Source organism: Pan troglodytes, chromosome 6 (genome assembly GCF_028858775.2).
Source record: "Pan troglodytes isolate AG18354 chromosome 6, NHGRI_mPanTro3-v2.0_pri, whole genome shotgun sequence".
NCBI lineage: Eukaryota > Metazoa > Chordata > Mammalia > Primates > Hominidae > Pan > Pan troglodytes.
In genome coordinates this window covers 48,890,090-48,906,696 of record NC_072404.2, presented here as the reverse complement: position 1 = coordinate 48,906,696, position 16,607 = coordinate 48,890,090, and the positions used below count along the sequence as shown (strand labels likewise).

General features: G+C 36.1%; 1 protein-coding gene across 12 annotated transcripts in view; it reads left to right on the top strand.

Moving 5' to 3' along the window:
- The window catches only part of SUGCT (succinyl-CoA:glutarate-CoA transferase), a 769,414-nt gene that overhangs the window by 343,122 nt on the left and 409,685 nt on the right, over nucleotides 1-16,607 (top strand). For all 12 annotated transcript variants that reach the window (XR_010158439.1, XM_054655560.2, XM_009452971.5 and 9 more), the window contains one exon: nucleotides 12,421-12,523. Coding sequence is in view for 11 of the 12 variants with exons in the window: in XM_054655560.2 (XP_054511535.1) it covers nucleotides 12,421-12,523 (103 nt within the window). In the remaining variant the exon portion in view is untranslated. The remainder of the gene's footprint in view (nucleotides 1-12,420; nucleotides 12,524-16,607) is intronic.

The window sequence follows — 16,607 nt, the reverse complement described above, 5'->3', positions numbered from 1 at the left end:
AGCATGGTGGAAGTAGTGAATGGCATCAATTACTTTAAAGTGCAATTGGGCAAAATCTAATACAGCTGAAAATGTGTCTAGTTTCTGACTGAGAGGCTCTGCTTCTTTCTCTGTCTACCCTTAGGAAATCACTGATAAGTAAATGATATTTACTGTTACTTTGCAGTGTGCTAAGCAATTTACAACTACTATAATTTCCTTAGAACAAATGAGAAAATTGGAGCTCAGAGAAATTAAGCAACTTGCCCATGGTCACAAAAGTAGATTAAGATTAAATGTCAGACTTATCTTCTCAATGAATTTTATTTATTGATTTATTGATTATCTTCTATATAAGGCAGCAGTGTGCAGTAAGATGGGCTATGGGCCTGGAATGTACAGACTTGAATGTGAGTATCTTAGTCCTTCAATTTTTCATATTCCAAATAGGAAGCATTTGTCTTTTCTCACAGCATTCTTGAAAGAATCAGTTCATGAAATCGTTGCCAATATTATGAGACATTTTGGAACCATTGGGTTGATCGGTGGTTAGTTGGAAAGAAGTCAGGGATGGGTAGAGCCCAGGCAACACTCCCAGTGCTCCCAAGTGGCCTTGGGGGCAGACAGTAGCTCAATTGCCAGTGGCCTAAGGGTGGTCCTACATCTTAGAGTTTGTTTGCATTTTTGTTAATATCTAATGAGTCTACCCTACTGAATGAACCTAGAGAAATACCAATTCAAGATCTCCTCCAGCTAAGAGATTTGAGCCTTCAGATCCAGACATTGCCCTATCTACTTCTCTAAGCCTCAGTTTCCTAAATCATGAAAATCATAAAACTCATGTCATAGGAGGACTAGAAATAGTATTTCTTGTGGTGCCTGGTACATAAAAGGCTTCAGTTAATGTAGCACTAAGATACTGTATTTTAAAAACCTACTGCCTTTTTAAGCCCTCTGTGGGACTGGTCTTTAGCACCACATCACTTACAGAGCTTTGTGTGGTCTACTTTCATGAACTTCACCACCAGAAGTCAAGCAGTAGAAGGTGGTGATTAACATATGAGCATTGGACCCAAGATAGAATTTCTGCTTGGTGCATAATGTTTACGTGAATTTAAAAGGTAACTTAAATCTTCTAAACCTTGATTTGCTTATCTTTAAAGTGAACATAATGATGGTATTAATACTTACCCCACGGGATGTTGGAAGAATTAAGTGAAATAATGTGTACTAGTAGCTTAGCACAGAGCCTTGCATTTACTAAATGCTTAATAAATGGTTCATTTTTAAAAAGTTAATCTTAATTAGTTAAGATTTTTATGAAGATCCTATTGATAATTGGGCTTGTGACTCTAACCCAAATCTATTCAAAGCTCATGTGTATTGTAGCACACTTCCTGTGTTTGTTTGAAGACTTCCAGTAACCTGACTGCCTGTGAATTTCCTATTATTAGTAATATTTTTAATATACATCAGACAATGACTTTGAAGGAATGTAGAAAACAATGGAATTTTATTTTTTTTCAAATATTTGTGTCTGTCTATATATCTAGATAATATAGGTATATATATATCTATATACATTCTTTTTTTTTTTTTTTGGAGACATGGTTTTTTTTTTGGACCCAGGCTGGAATGTAGTGGCATGATCATGGCTCATTGTAGCCTCAGCCTCCCAAGCTCAAGTGATGCTCTCACCTCAGCCTCCCAAGTAGCTGGACCTACAGGCAGTCACCACCATGCCTAGCTAATTTTTCTATTTTTTGTAGAGAATGGATTTTGCCAGGCTAGCCTCAAACTCCTAAGCTCAAGGGATCCTCCTGCCTTGGCCTCCCAAAGTGCCAGAATTACAGGCATGAGCCACTGTGCCTGGTCTCATGTATACCTAATTTGTGGAGGGTTTTTGTCATGAAGGGATGTTGAGTTTTGTCAAATTTAGTCAAATGCTTTTTCTGCATCAAGTGAAATGATTATTCTGTTAGTGTGATGTATCAGGTTTATTGACATACATTAGGTTGAACCATCTTTGTATCCCTGGGATAATCGTTTTAATATGCTGTTGAACTCCATTTGCTAGTATTTCGTTGAGGACTTTTGCATCTATGGTCATCAGGGATATTGGCCTGTAATTTTCTTTTATTTTTGTGTTTTTGTCTGGTATTGGTATCAGAGTAATGCTGGCCTTGTAAAATGAGTTTGAAAGTATTCTTTCCTCTTCAGTTTTTGGAAGAGTTTGAGAATAATTGGTGTTTGTTCTTTAACCGTTTTGTAGAATTCAGCTGTGAAACCATCAGGTCCTAGGCTCTTCTTTGATGGCAGACTTTTTATTACTGATATTGTTTCATTATAATTCAATTATGGTAGGTTGAGTATATTTAGGAATGTATCTGTTTCTTCTAGGTTATCCAATATGCTGGCACATGATTGTTTGTAATAATCTCTCATGATCATTTGTATTTTGTGATGTCAGTTGTAATGTCTTTTTAAATGTTTTTGGATTTTATTTATTTGAGTCTTCTTCTTTAAAGAACTTGGACCCTTCAATGATTTGTTGAGTTTATCTTTTCAAAAGCCAATTCTTTGTTTTGTTGCTTTTTTATTTTTATTTTTTGTAGTTCCTATTCATTTATTTCTGCTCTGATTTTTAATATTTCCATTGATTTATAATTTTGGGGTTGGTCTGTTTTTGCTTTTTTAGTTCCATGAGGTGCATGATTAGATTGTTTATTGTTAATCTTTTTACTTTTTGATGTAGACACTTACTGCTATAAACTTCCCCTTAGTACTGCTTTTGCTGTGTTTCATAGGTTTTGGTATGTTGTGTATCCATTTATATTCACGTCAAGAAATTTTATAATTTTTCTTTCATTTTTCTTCCTTCCTTTTTTTTTTTTTTTTAATTGAAGTGAAGTCTTGCACTGTTGTCCAGGCTAGAATGCAGTGGTATAATCACAGCTTACTATAACCTCAAACTCCTGGGCTAAAGCGCTCCTCCTGCCCCAGCCTCTTTGTACTATAAGCAAATTCTACAAATTCTACCACACCTGGCTAACTTTTTTTTTCTGTAGAAATAGGGTCTCAGTATGTTTCCCAGGCTGCTCTTAACTCTTGTTAAGGAGCATGTGCAGGAGCATGTTGTTTTATTTCCATTTGTGAATTTTCTAAAGTTTCCGCTATTACTGATATCTATTTTTATACTATTTTGGTCAGAAAAGATAGTTCATATGATTTCAATCTTTTTTTTTTTTTTTTGACACAGAGTTTCGCTGTTGTTGCCCAGGCTGGAGTGCAATGGCACGATCTCGGCTCACTGCAATCTCCACCACCCAGGTTCAAGTGATTCTTCTACCACAGCCTTCCAGGTAGCCAGGATTACAGGCATGTGCCACCACACCCAGCTGTTTTTTTTTTTTTTTTTGTATTTTTAGTAGAGAAGGGATTTCACCGTGTTGGCCAGGCTGGTCTCGAACTCCTGACCACATGAGATCCACCTGCCTCAGCCTCCCAAAGTGCTGGGATTACAGACGTGAGCCACCATGCCTGGCTGAATCTTAAATTTTTTAAGACTTGTTTTGTAGGCTAATATATGATCTGTCCTGGAGAATATTTTACATGTAGTAGAGAAGAATGTGTTGGATGGAATGTTCTACATATATATATTTCCATTTGGCCTAGATCATTATTAAGTCTAATGTTTCCTTGTTGATTTTCTGTCTAGATGATATGTTTATTTTTTAAAATGTCATATTAAAGTCTTTTACTACTATTGTATTGCTGTTAATCTCTCCTTTTAGAACTATTCATATTTACTTTATGTATTTAGGTGTTCTGATTTGGGTACATATGTATTTACAATTGTTATGTCCTCTTGCTGAAGTGACTCCATTATTATTATATAAGGTCCTTCTCTATTGTCTTTACAATTTTTGCATTAAAGCCTATTTTTTCTGAGTCTAGGAACTCTTGCTTTCTTTTGGTTTTCAGTTGTGTGCAATATATTTTTCCATTCCTTCACTTTTAGTCTGTGGGTATCCTTAAAGATGAAGGGAGTCTCTTGTAGTCAGCATACCAGAAGAGAAAGAAAAGAAAACCAACTGGTTTTTCTTTCCTTTTACTTTTATTTATTTATTTATTTTTAATTCATTCAACTACTCTGCTCTTTTTTTTTTTTGGAAGAATTTAATCCAACAAATTCGATGTACTTACAGATAGGTATGGAGTTAATACTGCCATTTCAGTCATTGTTTTGTAGTTGTTTTGTAGATACTTTTACTTTTCTTTCTCTCTTGCTGTCTTCCTTTGTGGTTATTTGAATTTTTTTCTAGTAGTATGTTTTAATTTCTTGTTTTTTACTTTTTGTGTATTTTTTCTGTGTGAATACCATGAAGTTTACAAGAACTTATGATTTTTGTAATAGTTATAGCACGTAACAATAGTTATAGCACATTATTGTAGTTAATAACAATTTTTGATTGCAACAACAAAAAACTCTACATTTTCACTTCACTCCCTCTTCTCCACATGTTGAATTTTTGATGTCACAACATTCATCACATTACATTCCATATTCTTTAATGAATTATCATAGTTGTTATTGTTTTTAATAGTTTTATCTTTTAACCTTCATTCTAAAGATATAAGTAATTTACACATCATCATTACCATATGAGTATATTCTGAATTTGATTGTGTACTTACTTTTATCAGTGAGTTTTATACTTCAGATTTTTCATATTACTCACTCATGTCCTTTTCTTTCAGCTTGAAGAATGATCTTTAGCATTTCTGGTAAGGCAGGACGGATTTCCTTAGCTTTTATGTGTCTAGAAAACTCTTTATTTCTCCTTTATTTCTGAAGGATAACATGCTGGGTACAGTATTCCTGGTTGACGGTTATTTTCCTTCAATGTGTTAAATGTATCATCTCACTCTCTCCTGACCTGTAAATGTTTCTGTTGAGAAATCTTCTGCCAGGTGTATTGAAAGTTGCTTATATGTTAATTGCTTCTTTTCTCTTGTTGCTTTCAGTATTCTCTCTATGGTTTTGATATTTGACAGTTTGATTATAATATATATTTGGTTAGCCTGATTTTGATGAAATCTGTTTGGAGAACTTTGATTTTTCCATGAACAAATATTTATATCTTTCTCTAGGCTTGGGAGGTTTCCTGCTGTTATTTTTTTAAATGTGGTTGTACCCCTTTACCTTTCTCCACTCTCTTGAATGCCAACAACTGCTCTTTTAATGTGGTCTCATACCTCCATTAAGCATTCTTCATTTTTTTTTTTCTTTTTCTCCACTGCCCGTATATTTTCAAATAATCTGACTTTGAATTCACAGATGTTTCTTCTACTTGGTTAATTCTTTTTTTAATGTTCTCTATTGCAGTTTTTTTTTTTTGGGTGGGGTTCACTTCATTTTCAGCTCCAGGATTTGGGATTTTTAAAAATTATTTTAATTTCTCTGTTACATTTCTCTGATATTTGTTTCTCTGTATTTTCTTTAAGTTCACTGAGCTTCCTTAAAACTGCTATTTTGGGCCAGGTGTGGTGGCTCACACCTTTAATCCCAGCACTTTGGGAGGCCGAGGCAGGAGGATCACCTGAGGTCAAGAGATAGAGACCATCCTGGACAATATGGTGAAATCCCGTCTCTACTAAAAATACAAAAATTAGCTGGATGTGGTGGTGCATGCCTGTAGTCCCAGCTGCTCAGGAGGTTGAGGCAGGAGAATCATTTGAACCCAGGAGGTCGAGGTTGCAGTGGGCCAAGATCACACCACTGCATTCCAGCCTGGTGACAGAGCGAGACTCTGTCTCAAAAAACAAAACAAAAAACAAAAAACAAAAACAAACAACAGAACAAAACAAAACACACACACACACACACAAACTGCTATTTTGAATACTTTGTTATGCACTTCACTGATCTCTATCTCTTCAAGGTCAGTCCCCAGGACATTATTTTGTCCGTTTGGTGATGTCATGTTTCCCTGATTGTTCCTGATCCTTGTGGTTGTGTTTTGATCCTGTGAATTGAAGGAGATATTTGTTACAGTCCTCACCATCTGGTTATGCCTAGTAATGTTGCTCAACAGTAAACCTGTCCAGAAATCTTGAGCAGACCCTCTGTAGTGGTCCCAAAGCCCATGATCACTATAGCTATTGCAGCACTAGAAGGAGCTCTAAGCCCAGGACAACCATGGCCAGTGCCACCCAGGCTTGAGTTCCTTGACTTATACAGCTGGTACAGAAGCTGTCTGGAATCAATCTGAGGAAGACTCAATGAGAGCACCAGCTTTGTATGGAGGCTGTTCGTGGGTTCAAGCCTGGAAGACCTGTGGTCTGTGTTTCCTGCAGCATAATGTTGTTGGCTAGTTTCTCTTGTGTGGTACCTTCACTGGCCAGAATGCAGAGCAACCACCAAGGTTTGTATATTTGTTGCTATGAGCTCCAACCCTGTGCTTTGTTTCTAACTGAGCCTAGGTGGTCTAGCCCTGCTGGTACTCTCAAAATTTCTCATGAGATCTCGGAATGGTGGGGAACCTGAATATCTGCTTTGAGTTCCACTTTTCCCACTGCAGAAATTGTGAATGTAGGGCAATTCACAGTGTGTGGTACTGTTTTGGCTTGGGAGAGAAGTGACATGGCCAGAGAATTGTTCTTCTTACCATTTCATTACAGTTTTTCTCAGTTTTTTGGTGCAATAGGATGTCTCAGCCTCTCAAGTCCTTGAATATTCAGACTGGTACTTTTGCCTGATGTTAGTTACTAGTTGGATTTCTTTGTGGAGGAGTTCAGCTATACAATGCCTATTCCTTCATCTTGCTGCTGTCACTCTAAAAGAATGGATTTTTAAGGTCATTTGAATTCCTGAGATCTTATGACTCTGGAAAGTATAGGAAGTCCCTAAATTGAAACATGATGTTTTAAGCATTTTTATGTTAGTCAGTTTTTGAAATGTGAATTTTTTTTTCCCTAAGACATACTGCAAGATTTTCTGCAAGACATACAGAATTTAGGGACTGGTCTCAAAGAAAAATTAAGAGGAGATGCTGTGCTATTCCATTTTAATCTAAGGGTCTCAAATTGTCGTCCTTCTCTCAGTGTCTGGGTCTGATTAAACGTAGTCTTTACAAGGTTTTAGGAGACAATTATGTACCACATTAATTCAAACTAATGTCACTGAGAGACTCTTATTCTTTCCAAATCATCATATATTCACTCATTCAGCAAATATTGAGTGCCAATTATCTTCTAATTACTGTGTAAATGGCAGTCAAGTAACAGTCTGTTTTTAGTGTGAGAGAAGATAGTGGTACTGGGGAAGGAGACAGTCAAACAGACTTGAGATACACCTAACATTGGTGACTTTTTGGAAGGAGGAATATTGGAGGCAATATGTTTTTAACCAGATATTGCTATAGTCTGGGTGTGCAGAATCAAGGGCCAGGACTGTGATAGTTACAGTGTGAATGGAAGAGTAGTTGATTCTATAAGGCAATTGTATCTAAGTTGTAAGAAATGATGAAAAGGAAGGAGTTCCAGGTTTAGCCAAGGGTGTGAATTCTGGCAAGTGAGGAATCCTAGGTTTATGAAGGAAATGGAAATCATAAAATCTTCTGTGGTCATGATATCATGGGGATGCTAATGCATCTGAATGGAATTATCCTATGATACTTAGAAAAAGGGAACTAGGGAAAGAAAGGTCTGGGCTGGTAATATGGATTTGGGTGTCATCTGCATAGAGATGACAAGATGGCTTAGGTGAGTAAAAGAGAACAAAGAATATTGGGAGTGTCAGAAAAAAGCACAAATGTCCAAAGCAGTATTTAGAGAACCAAGGGAGGGCCGGGTGTGGTGGCTCATGCCTGTAATTCCAGCACTTTGGGAGGCCAAGGCAGGAGGATCACCTGAGGTCAGGAGTTTGAGACCAGTCTGGCAAACATGGTGAAACCTGTCTCTACTAAAAATACAAAAATTAGCCAGGCATGGTGGTGGGCACCTGTAATACCAGCTATCTGGGAGTCTGAGGCTGGAGAATTGCTTGAACCTGGGAGGTCGAGGTTGCAGTGAGCCGAGATTGCACCACTGAACTCCAGCCTGGATGATAGAGCAAAACTCTGTTTCCAAAAATAAATAAATAAATAAATAAATAAATAAATAAATAAATAAAAATCTAGGAAACCAAGGGAGAATGGTGTCACAAGACCTCCAGGTAGAATAGTTAACATCATCAAATACTACATAGTGATGTAGTATGACAACCATGAAAAGAATATTGGATTTGACAAATGATCACTGGAGACCTTTAGAGACTGGGTAAGAAAAGGCATTCATGACCAAACCAGATTTCAGAGGCTCGGGAGTGATGGTGGATTGAAAACAGATATATAAGAGTAATTAAAAGGGTTGGGAATGTCTAGAAAACAATTTTTTTTTCAAATGGGAACTTGTTTTTGTTATTGATAATAATATGGAAGATACTACTAATGAGCAGATTTTGGATGCATCAGAGGCAAAGCGTATGTTGCCTCCTGTCAAGTTTCTCATCTACATCAGCCATACAACTCTAGTCTCACTTACATCAGCCCATTGTCTGCATCAGTGCTGAGTAGGTCAGTCCCCTGCCTAAAGACCTCTCTGGGTTCCTTGTTGCAAGAAGAAATCCAATATTCTTAGCATAGCAGACAAGTTGCTTTGCATTCTGGTTCTAAACTCTCTGTCACATTTCATCTTCTGCCACTTGGGGCACGGGAGATTTCAGATTCTTTCCAAGTTAGATCTTTGTATATATTGCTCTCTCTACCTGGAAGAGCCTTTCTCTCATCTTTCATATGTCTAATTCTAACTTGTCTTTCAACACTTGGCTCAAATATCGCGTTGTTTTTGAACCCTTTCCTGCCTCCGTGGGTCCAGTGCAAGTCTCCCTCTTTGTTGCTTCAACCATAAGTTGTTTCTTCGTATCTTTGTTTCAGCATCCTGCATTGTAATTCATCTATTTTCATAGCTGTGTTCTCCATTAGCCTATATGAACTCTTAACACAGGGACGGTCTTTTTTATTGCAATCTCCATGGCAGATGCAAAACAAACTCTTGCTAAAAGCATCGGGAATGAATGTGTATCAATGTAATAATATATACTGAGGTATATACGATAGAAGTGAAGAAGCATATTATTAGTGCAAAAAATGAACAGTTTCACCTCTGCTCCTTCATTTTTTAGCTGTGACCATATATAATGAATAAAATATGTGAAGCTATGCATTCTGAATGTATTCTGCTACAGTCATTATGTGTTAGAATGTGGTTTTGGAGTTAAGCAGTCTCAGCTTTAAACATGACATCTGACTCTAAAAGCTGTATGAATTTGAGCAAGTTAATTTCTCTGAACCTGAGTTTCCTATTGGTCAAATGAGGATAGTACTGTATAGTGTGGTTGTGAAGATAAAATTGACAAAATATAGACTAAACAATTTAATAACCAGCATTTCGTTGTCACTAATGTCACAATTATTTCCAGCTCTCACCTTCATGACTGAGATCTCTTGTTAGTTTCTCTCTGGTCTTGTATTTGTCTCATTTGCAACTTTAATTCATTTTATAAAGAGAAGAATGTTTCATTTCTTAAGTGGAATGTTGATGTTAGGAAATTTAACATCAGCTGTGCTTCACCTATCTAAATGATACCATTTGATTCATAATACTCATTCCCAGTATTAAGTGAATTTACAAAAATCTAGAATGAAATATATGTGTTGATTTAGTAAGTTGCCAATTAAATTTGAATTGTTTGTGAGTCTCCAAATAATTTCCCAGTGAAGGCCCTAGCTTCACTTGCTAAGCTGGATCTGAGGACACTCTTTTTGTCTTATCTTCTGAAATCTATTGCCCTGAGTGATTTAGATCAGCTTTTAAAATTTTTTTTAGCAGAATTTTTGTGGTTAATAAAAACATGTGCTTACAGCTTTTTGCATAAAGGATTCCACATCCGATTTAGATCAAGAGATAGATTTTTAGAAAAAAAATGATGGATATGTCCTCTGAGAGCAGTGGAATGCAACGATGTTCTGTCTCTCTCTGATTGAGTTCATGGCATTTCAGAACCCTTCCACACCCACACCCACGCAAAGACGCAAACAGTGGTCACAACTGCAGCTCCTGCAGTCTCATTTCCAGAGTGCATCCATTGTTTTCCATAACATGAAATAAATCCCTTTCTTTTGCCCAGTGGTGAAAAGCTTATATAAATACTAAAACTTCAACTATTCCCCTGAGTTTTCTGTTGGCTAACCTGCAGCCATGGGTTGTTTGGATATTGACATGCGTTTTCTGTGTAGATCTTTCAGGCCACTTTGGAGAGTCCAGTGGTGATAAATTCTGTTGTCTTGAAAATTTATCAGGCTAACTGTTTTAACACTCCATTTATGAAAACTTAAGTAATTGACACCCTATTCGAAAAGGCTGCAGGTTCAAAGTATCTCTTTTATTCTTTCAGCATATATCATTCTGATGATATTTATCTATATATATTTTAGGAGGCCTTGGCCAGGAGATGACTGGAACAGTCATTGAAAAGAAAGTAAGAATGTAAAGAATTGATTAGAGCCCAAACATTTAACCTTGCATTGTTATTCTTATGAAAGATTTTTTAAAACTATATTTAGAAGTGAAGTATTTTATTGTATACCAAATAGGGGTAGTTAACATTAGTGGGCTGAAATTAAAATGTATAATAAAAAATCCTTATCCATCAAATTGGAGAGAAAATGGAAGGCATATACTTAAAAACAAAAATCAATACTTGGTGTATAGTGGGCAATCAGTAAATGAATGTGTGGATAGGATTGATTAGATTCCTAGTGAAATGTAATACTACCTTTATAAAAAATATTTATTATATCCTTAAGTAAAAACTTATATGATTGAACATCATTGTTCATATAGTAGCCTTATTTTGGAACATATATTTATTCCATTTTTTTCTTTTTATTTCTTGTTTTTCATTTCTTCTCTTATATAGCAATCAATGAAGTGTCCTTCAGTATTGAAATTATTCTTTTTTTTTGTTTGTTTGTTTTTTTGAGATGGAGTTTTGCTCTTGTTGTCCAGGCCTGGAGTGCGATGGTGCAACCTCACTCACTGCAACGTCTGTCTCCTGGGTTCAAGGGATTCTCTTGCCTCTGCCTCCTAAGTAGCTGGGATTACAGGCACCCGCCACCATGCCTGGCTAAATTTTTGTATTTTTAGTAGAGACAGGGTTTCACCATTTTGGTCAGGCTGGTCTCGAACTCCTGACCTCAGGTGATCCACCCACCTTGGCCTCCCAAAGTGCTGAGATTACAGGTGTGAGCCACCACGCCCAGCCGAAACTATTTCTATGCTTTTTTTCTTTTTTTGAATGGTGAAAGAAGTAAATTTAATACATTTTCCTCTGGAGTCTGCAGATTTGAAGCTAATTCTAGCTATGTACAGGAGAACTGAAGGGAAGTCCATGAATACTCTACTGTTGTTTCACTAGCCCTTTCATATTAGTAAAACATTTTAGTCTACTTTGGCTAATATTTTAAAAATGTCTCTTTGGTTACCTAGATTATTAATTAATTAATTAAAACAGGTTCGATATTTTAATAATAATTCTGAAATTCTTCATACCTTAGAAACTAATTGTGTTGTGGTGTCCCTATAGATCCAAGATTTTATTTCTGTGTTCACTGTTTTTACAGAGAATAAATATAAAACAATAAATCTCATAAATGTGTTAGCTTCCCTTCCTTAAGACCTATTAGAGAAAATAAAGAAAATCCATGTGATTTTCTGTCTATGCAGTCCAATTTTAAATTATAGTAGAAATAAAACAGACAAAGGATTTGGATGAATTTGAGTTTTGTTGGTTAAACTGAAATATCACTCTTTGCATGTCTTGAGTTGTGCTGGTTAGTAAATCACAGTGCAAAGGTTGTTTGTAGGCCAATGGTTGTGACCATTAATTTTTGTGTACTTTTCCCAAAGCTTTCTTAAAACAGCTATATTAGTATTTTTTTTGTTTTGAAGAATAATATATCAGTGCCTATCCTAACCCGATTTCCACTACCTGAGACCTAAAAGACATATTGCCCAATGACTTCACGCTCAAAGTACAATGATATTATTATTATTAAATTCATAAATTGCTCAGAGAGTTCATAGCAATAGAAATAGGAAGAATTACATCTCTAAATGATGGATTTTTAAACACTAGCACCTGGGTGGCTACTCTTATCCACTACAGGGCCACTCAAGTCATTTCATACAGACAATCTTCTCTCAAATGAGGTGTAAAGAAAGACTAGGAAACATAGTTTTATGACTATTGCTTGCTTTCAAAGAGGGCCACATGATAGAAGAGGCTGTGTTACATTCCTTCCTGTGTAAAAAATTTATCCTTGTTTGTCTTCTTAGGTTTGAAGAAGAACTGACCAGCAAGTGGTTACATCTTTTTGAAGGCAGTGGAGTCCCGTATGGCCCAATCAACAACATGAAGAATGTATTTGCAGAACCTCAGGTTTGTTTTTGAAGTTTAACAACGCCTCTGTTTTCTGTCCAGATTGACTTATATCAAGGTACCTTTGCCATTGATCGCAAGCTTAAGTCACATGATGTGAATTTTCACCATCATATTAAAATTGTTTGTGGGTCTGAGATAAAAAGAACCAGAACTTAGAAGTGCCTGTCCATAAGCATACTTATGTCTCTGTTAGATTTAATATACTGTATTTCTTCATCAGCCACTACATGAAGTTTCTGTGGCCAGGGTATTTAATTTTCCTGAAAAACAGAAATATACACAATTGAGATATTGGGGTTGGGTACTCAGAGACTATTCTTTGTAGGAAGAAATATGAGAACTTTCATACCTCTGATCATATGATTATCTTAAACCTCTGATCATATGATTATATATATAAACCTCTGATCATATGATTATACCTCTGATCATAAGATTATCTCTCTGATCATATGATTATCTTAAAATGTACAGAGCAAGTCATATTTAATTCTGCAGATGAGAGGACTTTGTTTGCTTTGATGAATATGTGTTATTTGTAAGGCATAAATTTTACACAGATAGATATTTGTGCTCTACATTGCTTATCAGGCTCCTTTTTGGGCTCCAGGAACAGGGTCACCTGAAAATATATTTACTTTATAACATTGTTCAAGTGATTATTTTTAGATTGTGTGAAAATAATGTTTTGATTTTATTACTTCAATCAATATAACTACAAGCAATTTACCATTTCTCAAATTCATCCATTGATCCCCAAAAGTAGAGGGACTCCATTTTAAAGCTTTCACTATGATTATTCAACTGTCTTGTCAGTTTCCAACATTCAAAACTATGGGGTATATTTTCTTGGGTTCTTTATATTTATATCGTGGCAGGTTTTTCTTAGAAATAAATTACTGAGCATAGAATACACCTTTTGAGGGAGGAGACCTTTGTTGGAAAACCTTTGGTGCCTTTTATCTTACATGGATATCTGCTTAAAAGAAAATTGAAATATTTTAAATTTAATGGTTACTACATTTACTGGAGAACAAAAGTGAATGAATTCAGGAATTCTGCTTGTGCTATTTTTTCGGCCAAGATTGTGAATATCTCAAGGCTTTGTTCATGTTAAAACATTGGTCAATAATGGTCAATAAGTATTTGAGATAAAGGGGCCCATTTGGTGTGTACTATGTGAATTCATCTGAAAGGGACCCCACACCATCAGTGGATTAATGCCTGGTGATTCTTTACAAGGAGGTAACATTGTGCATACTCTGAATATAGTAGACCAGGGGACTGTTTTTCTCACTTTATAACTTTGAGTGAGGCCAAGCCATCATTTGAAGCTGTCGTGTATTGAGGTGTATGTAGAACTTCATGTTTACCTCAGTTTGAGGGTACATTTTTCTGGAGATATTTCCTAAGAGTTTTTCCATCAGCATTTCTATTGCTCCATCTGTGTTTTATTAGAGATGAAGGCACCAAAGCAAAGAGTTATTTTTAAATAATTATATTATTTAAAAATATATTAAGTATATTCTAACACTACCTATTTTTTAGACTTTGATAAACAAAGATTTATAATCCCACCCACTATCTTAAAATAATTCACTTTATTGGCTAGCTCAAAGTGAATATAGGATAATTAGGATTTTTATAACTAATTTTCTCTTGTGGTTCAATGTAATTACTTTAATCTTTGCATCTCAATTCTTCTGGAACTACAAAAAATTTTGTTATTGGTCTATGGCATATTTTCAGTCATTAGCCAGTTTCCAAAATGGAGGAAATTTATATTACCTAAGTCAACGTACAAGCTTTTCATACTATTACAAATGTCTCTACAAACTGCCCTGTGTGTAAATTTGTGTAAAACAGATTATTTTTTGAAAACCCTCCAGATGACATCTAACTGTGATGACTTAGTTCATTCATTTATTCAACAAACTTATGATATATCCAGTGCTTGTGACTTAGCAGAAACTCAGTACACAACGTGTACCTGCTATTTAAGTCCATTTTGAATTTATTTATTAGAAAGGTAGGGGTTAATGAGTTGTTTAACACTGGAATGTGCAAGTTTTCCAAATAATCAAGTTGCTCCTCTGCAGTCCCCCCTCCCCTTTTTGAAATCCTCCCCACCAGAACTATCATCCTGTGTACTCCTGAGTGAGGCTGACAAGCTCTATCTTCAGGGCTGGTTGTAAAACCCTTGGTGATCTGAGGGAACTCAGTGTAACATAATGGTTAAGACCATGGAGTCAAAATTGGTGGACAGTTTATTATAAACTTCTAGACTTTAGTTTCCTTAAGTGTAAAATGGTGAAATAGCATCTGAGATACTGTTTATGAAGGGAACAGCACAAGGATTGCAGGATGGTAAACAGCCAATGCCTAGTAGTAGCTGTGGTTATGATGGTGCCCTTTAAGGTTATATTCTTGTTTAACTTCTTTTACTTACCTTTGTGTAGTGGATAGAGGAAAATCCAGTGTAGCTTTGGGGATGGGGATCATTAAGTTAAGCTTGCACTCTACTATCCTTTTATAAAAATGTATCTGCAAAATCTATGCCAAGAAGAGAAGTTCCCTTCCTCATTTCTGATGATTGAAAATCCTTTTATTTTTCATTTTCCGTAAAAGTTTTTTCTAAGTATGATTTCCGTTTAAGGTATCCTCCCTTGTTTTGCCTCTGATGAGCTGCAGAGTTTCTTGGCCCTGGGTGCATGGAAACGGCCACTTCTGTTCAGATGTGGGAACGCACCGCTGGCGCGTGTGGCCCACTCTCCATGTGCGCTGTGCCAGCACAGCTGCTAGTTCAACTGAAAATTGCTTTGGGTGAAGTACAAGGCCTGGAACATGGCGTAGGAATGGAGACTTTGATAAAGTGAAAAGGGGTATGTCTACCAACAACAACAAAAGCCAGGATTGGGAGACTCAGTAACGGCAGAAAAATTTGAGTGCCTACTTCTCAAGTAGACCATTTACAGCATTTCATTTGTGGTTTGAACTTGGAGACAACAAAAATTTACTTGATGGTAGAAACTATTTCTAGCCTAACAATTTCATCATAGTCTCATGGATTGAGATAACTTGATTTTTCGATTCAACCAAAACAACAGATGATATTTTTTTCATGGATAAATGAGAGATTGTCTACCTTTTATCCTCTGATTATATGTGACAGACCTTTGCACAGTTAAAGTGATCCTGCAGGCATCCACTGTTAAGTCAATCAAGAATACTGCAGGCTGGTTGGGAGGGGATTGGTCTGCATTTACTGAAAGTTCTGAGGAGTTTTTATTCAAAACCCTTAGAGTGGGAGTTTTATTGTCTTTCTCAATGACAAATTATCTGTGGAAAGCTCTGTGCATTATAGATGTATAATATAGATTATCTGCATATAGATTTTAATAGCCAGTCATTTTTCCAAGTGCTTTCTTAAAATATCTTATTTTAATCAAGCCAAGATTGTGCAGTACATTAAAGGAATTCTTAAAAAGTTTCAAAAACTTACTAGATGACCTCAGTATGGTCCTATTTAACATACCCTTGGGAACATGTGCATGAAATACATTGTGGTTTGAGGATTTCCAACCGAAACACACTTAAAATACAGCTTTTAATAGAAACTATTCAAATTCCTGCAAACATAGGTATATATCTCACCACTGAGAGGGATTAAAAGCATCATTGTCTACGTTGAGAATGAAAAGGGAATGTGCCATTCTACTTTCAGGCTTTGCTTAAGACTTTTTACTTGGTGATTCCAGCATATCACCATCTTTGATTAAACTGCTCAATTAAAAACTATGAGTGATTGAAGCCTCTGATTAGTGTTTTTCTTTGTCATGGATGCCATGACCTGAGGGTAGGGAAGAGAGGGCACAGGGTGTCACAAACCTGGTGTTATTTAATAGAGTCTTCGCATTTGTACCACACAAGTCGAATATATCAGGTGTAAGACATCACCCTGAAGCATCACTTCTGAGAACTATTGGGAGGAAAATATCAGAACTATTGAAATATCACAGCTGGCCCTGATTTTAACTAGTGCCAAACACCTGCAGGCTCTAAAAGGATACCAAAACAAAAC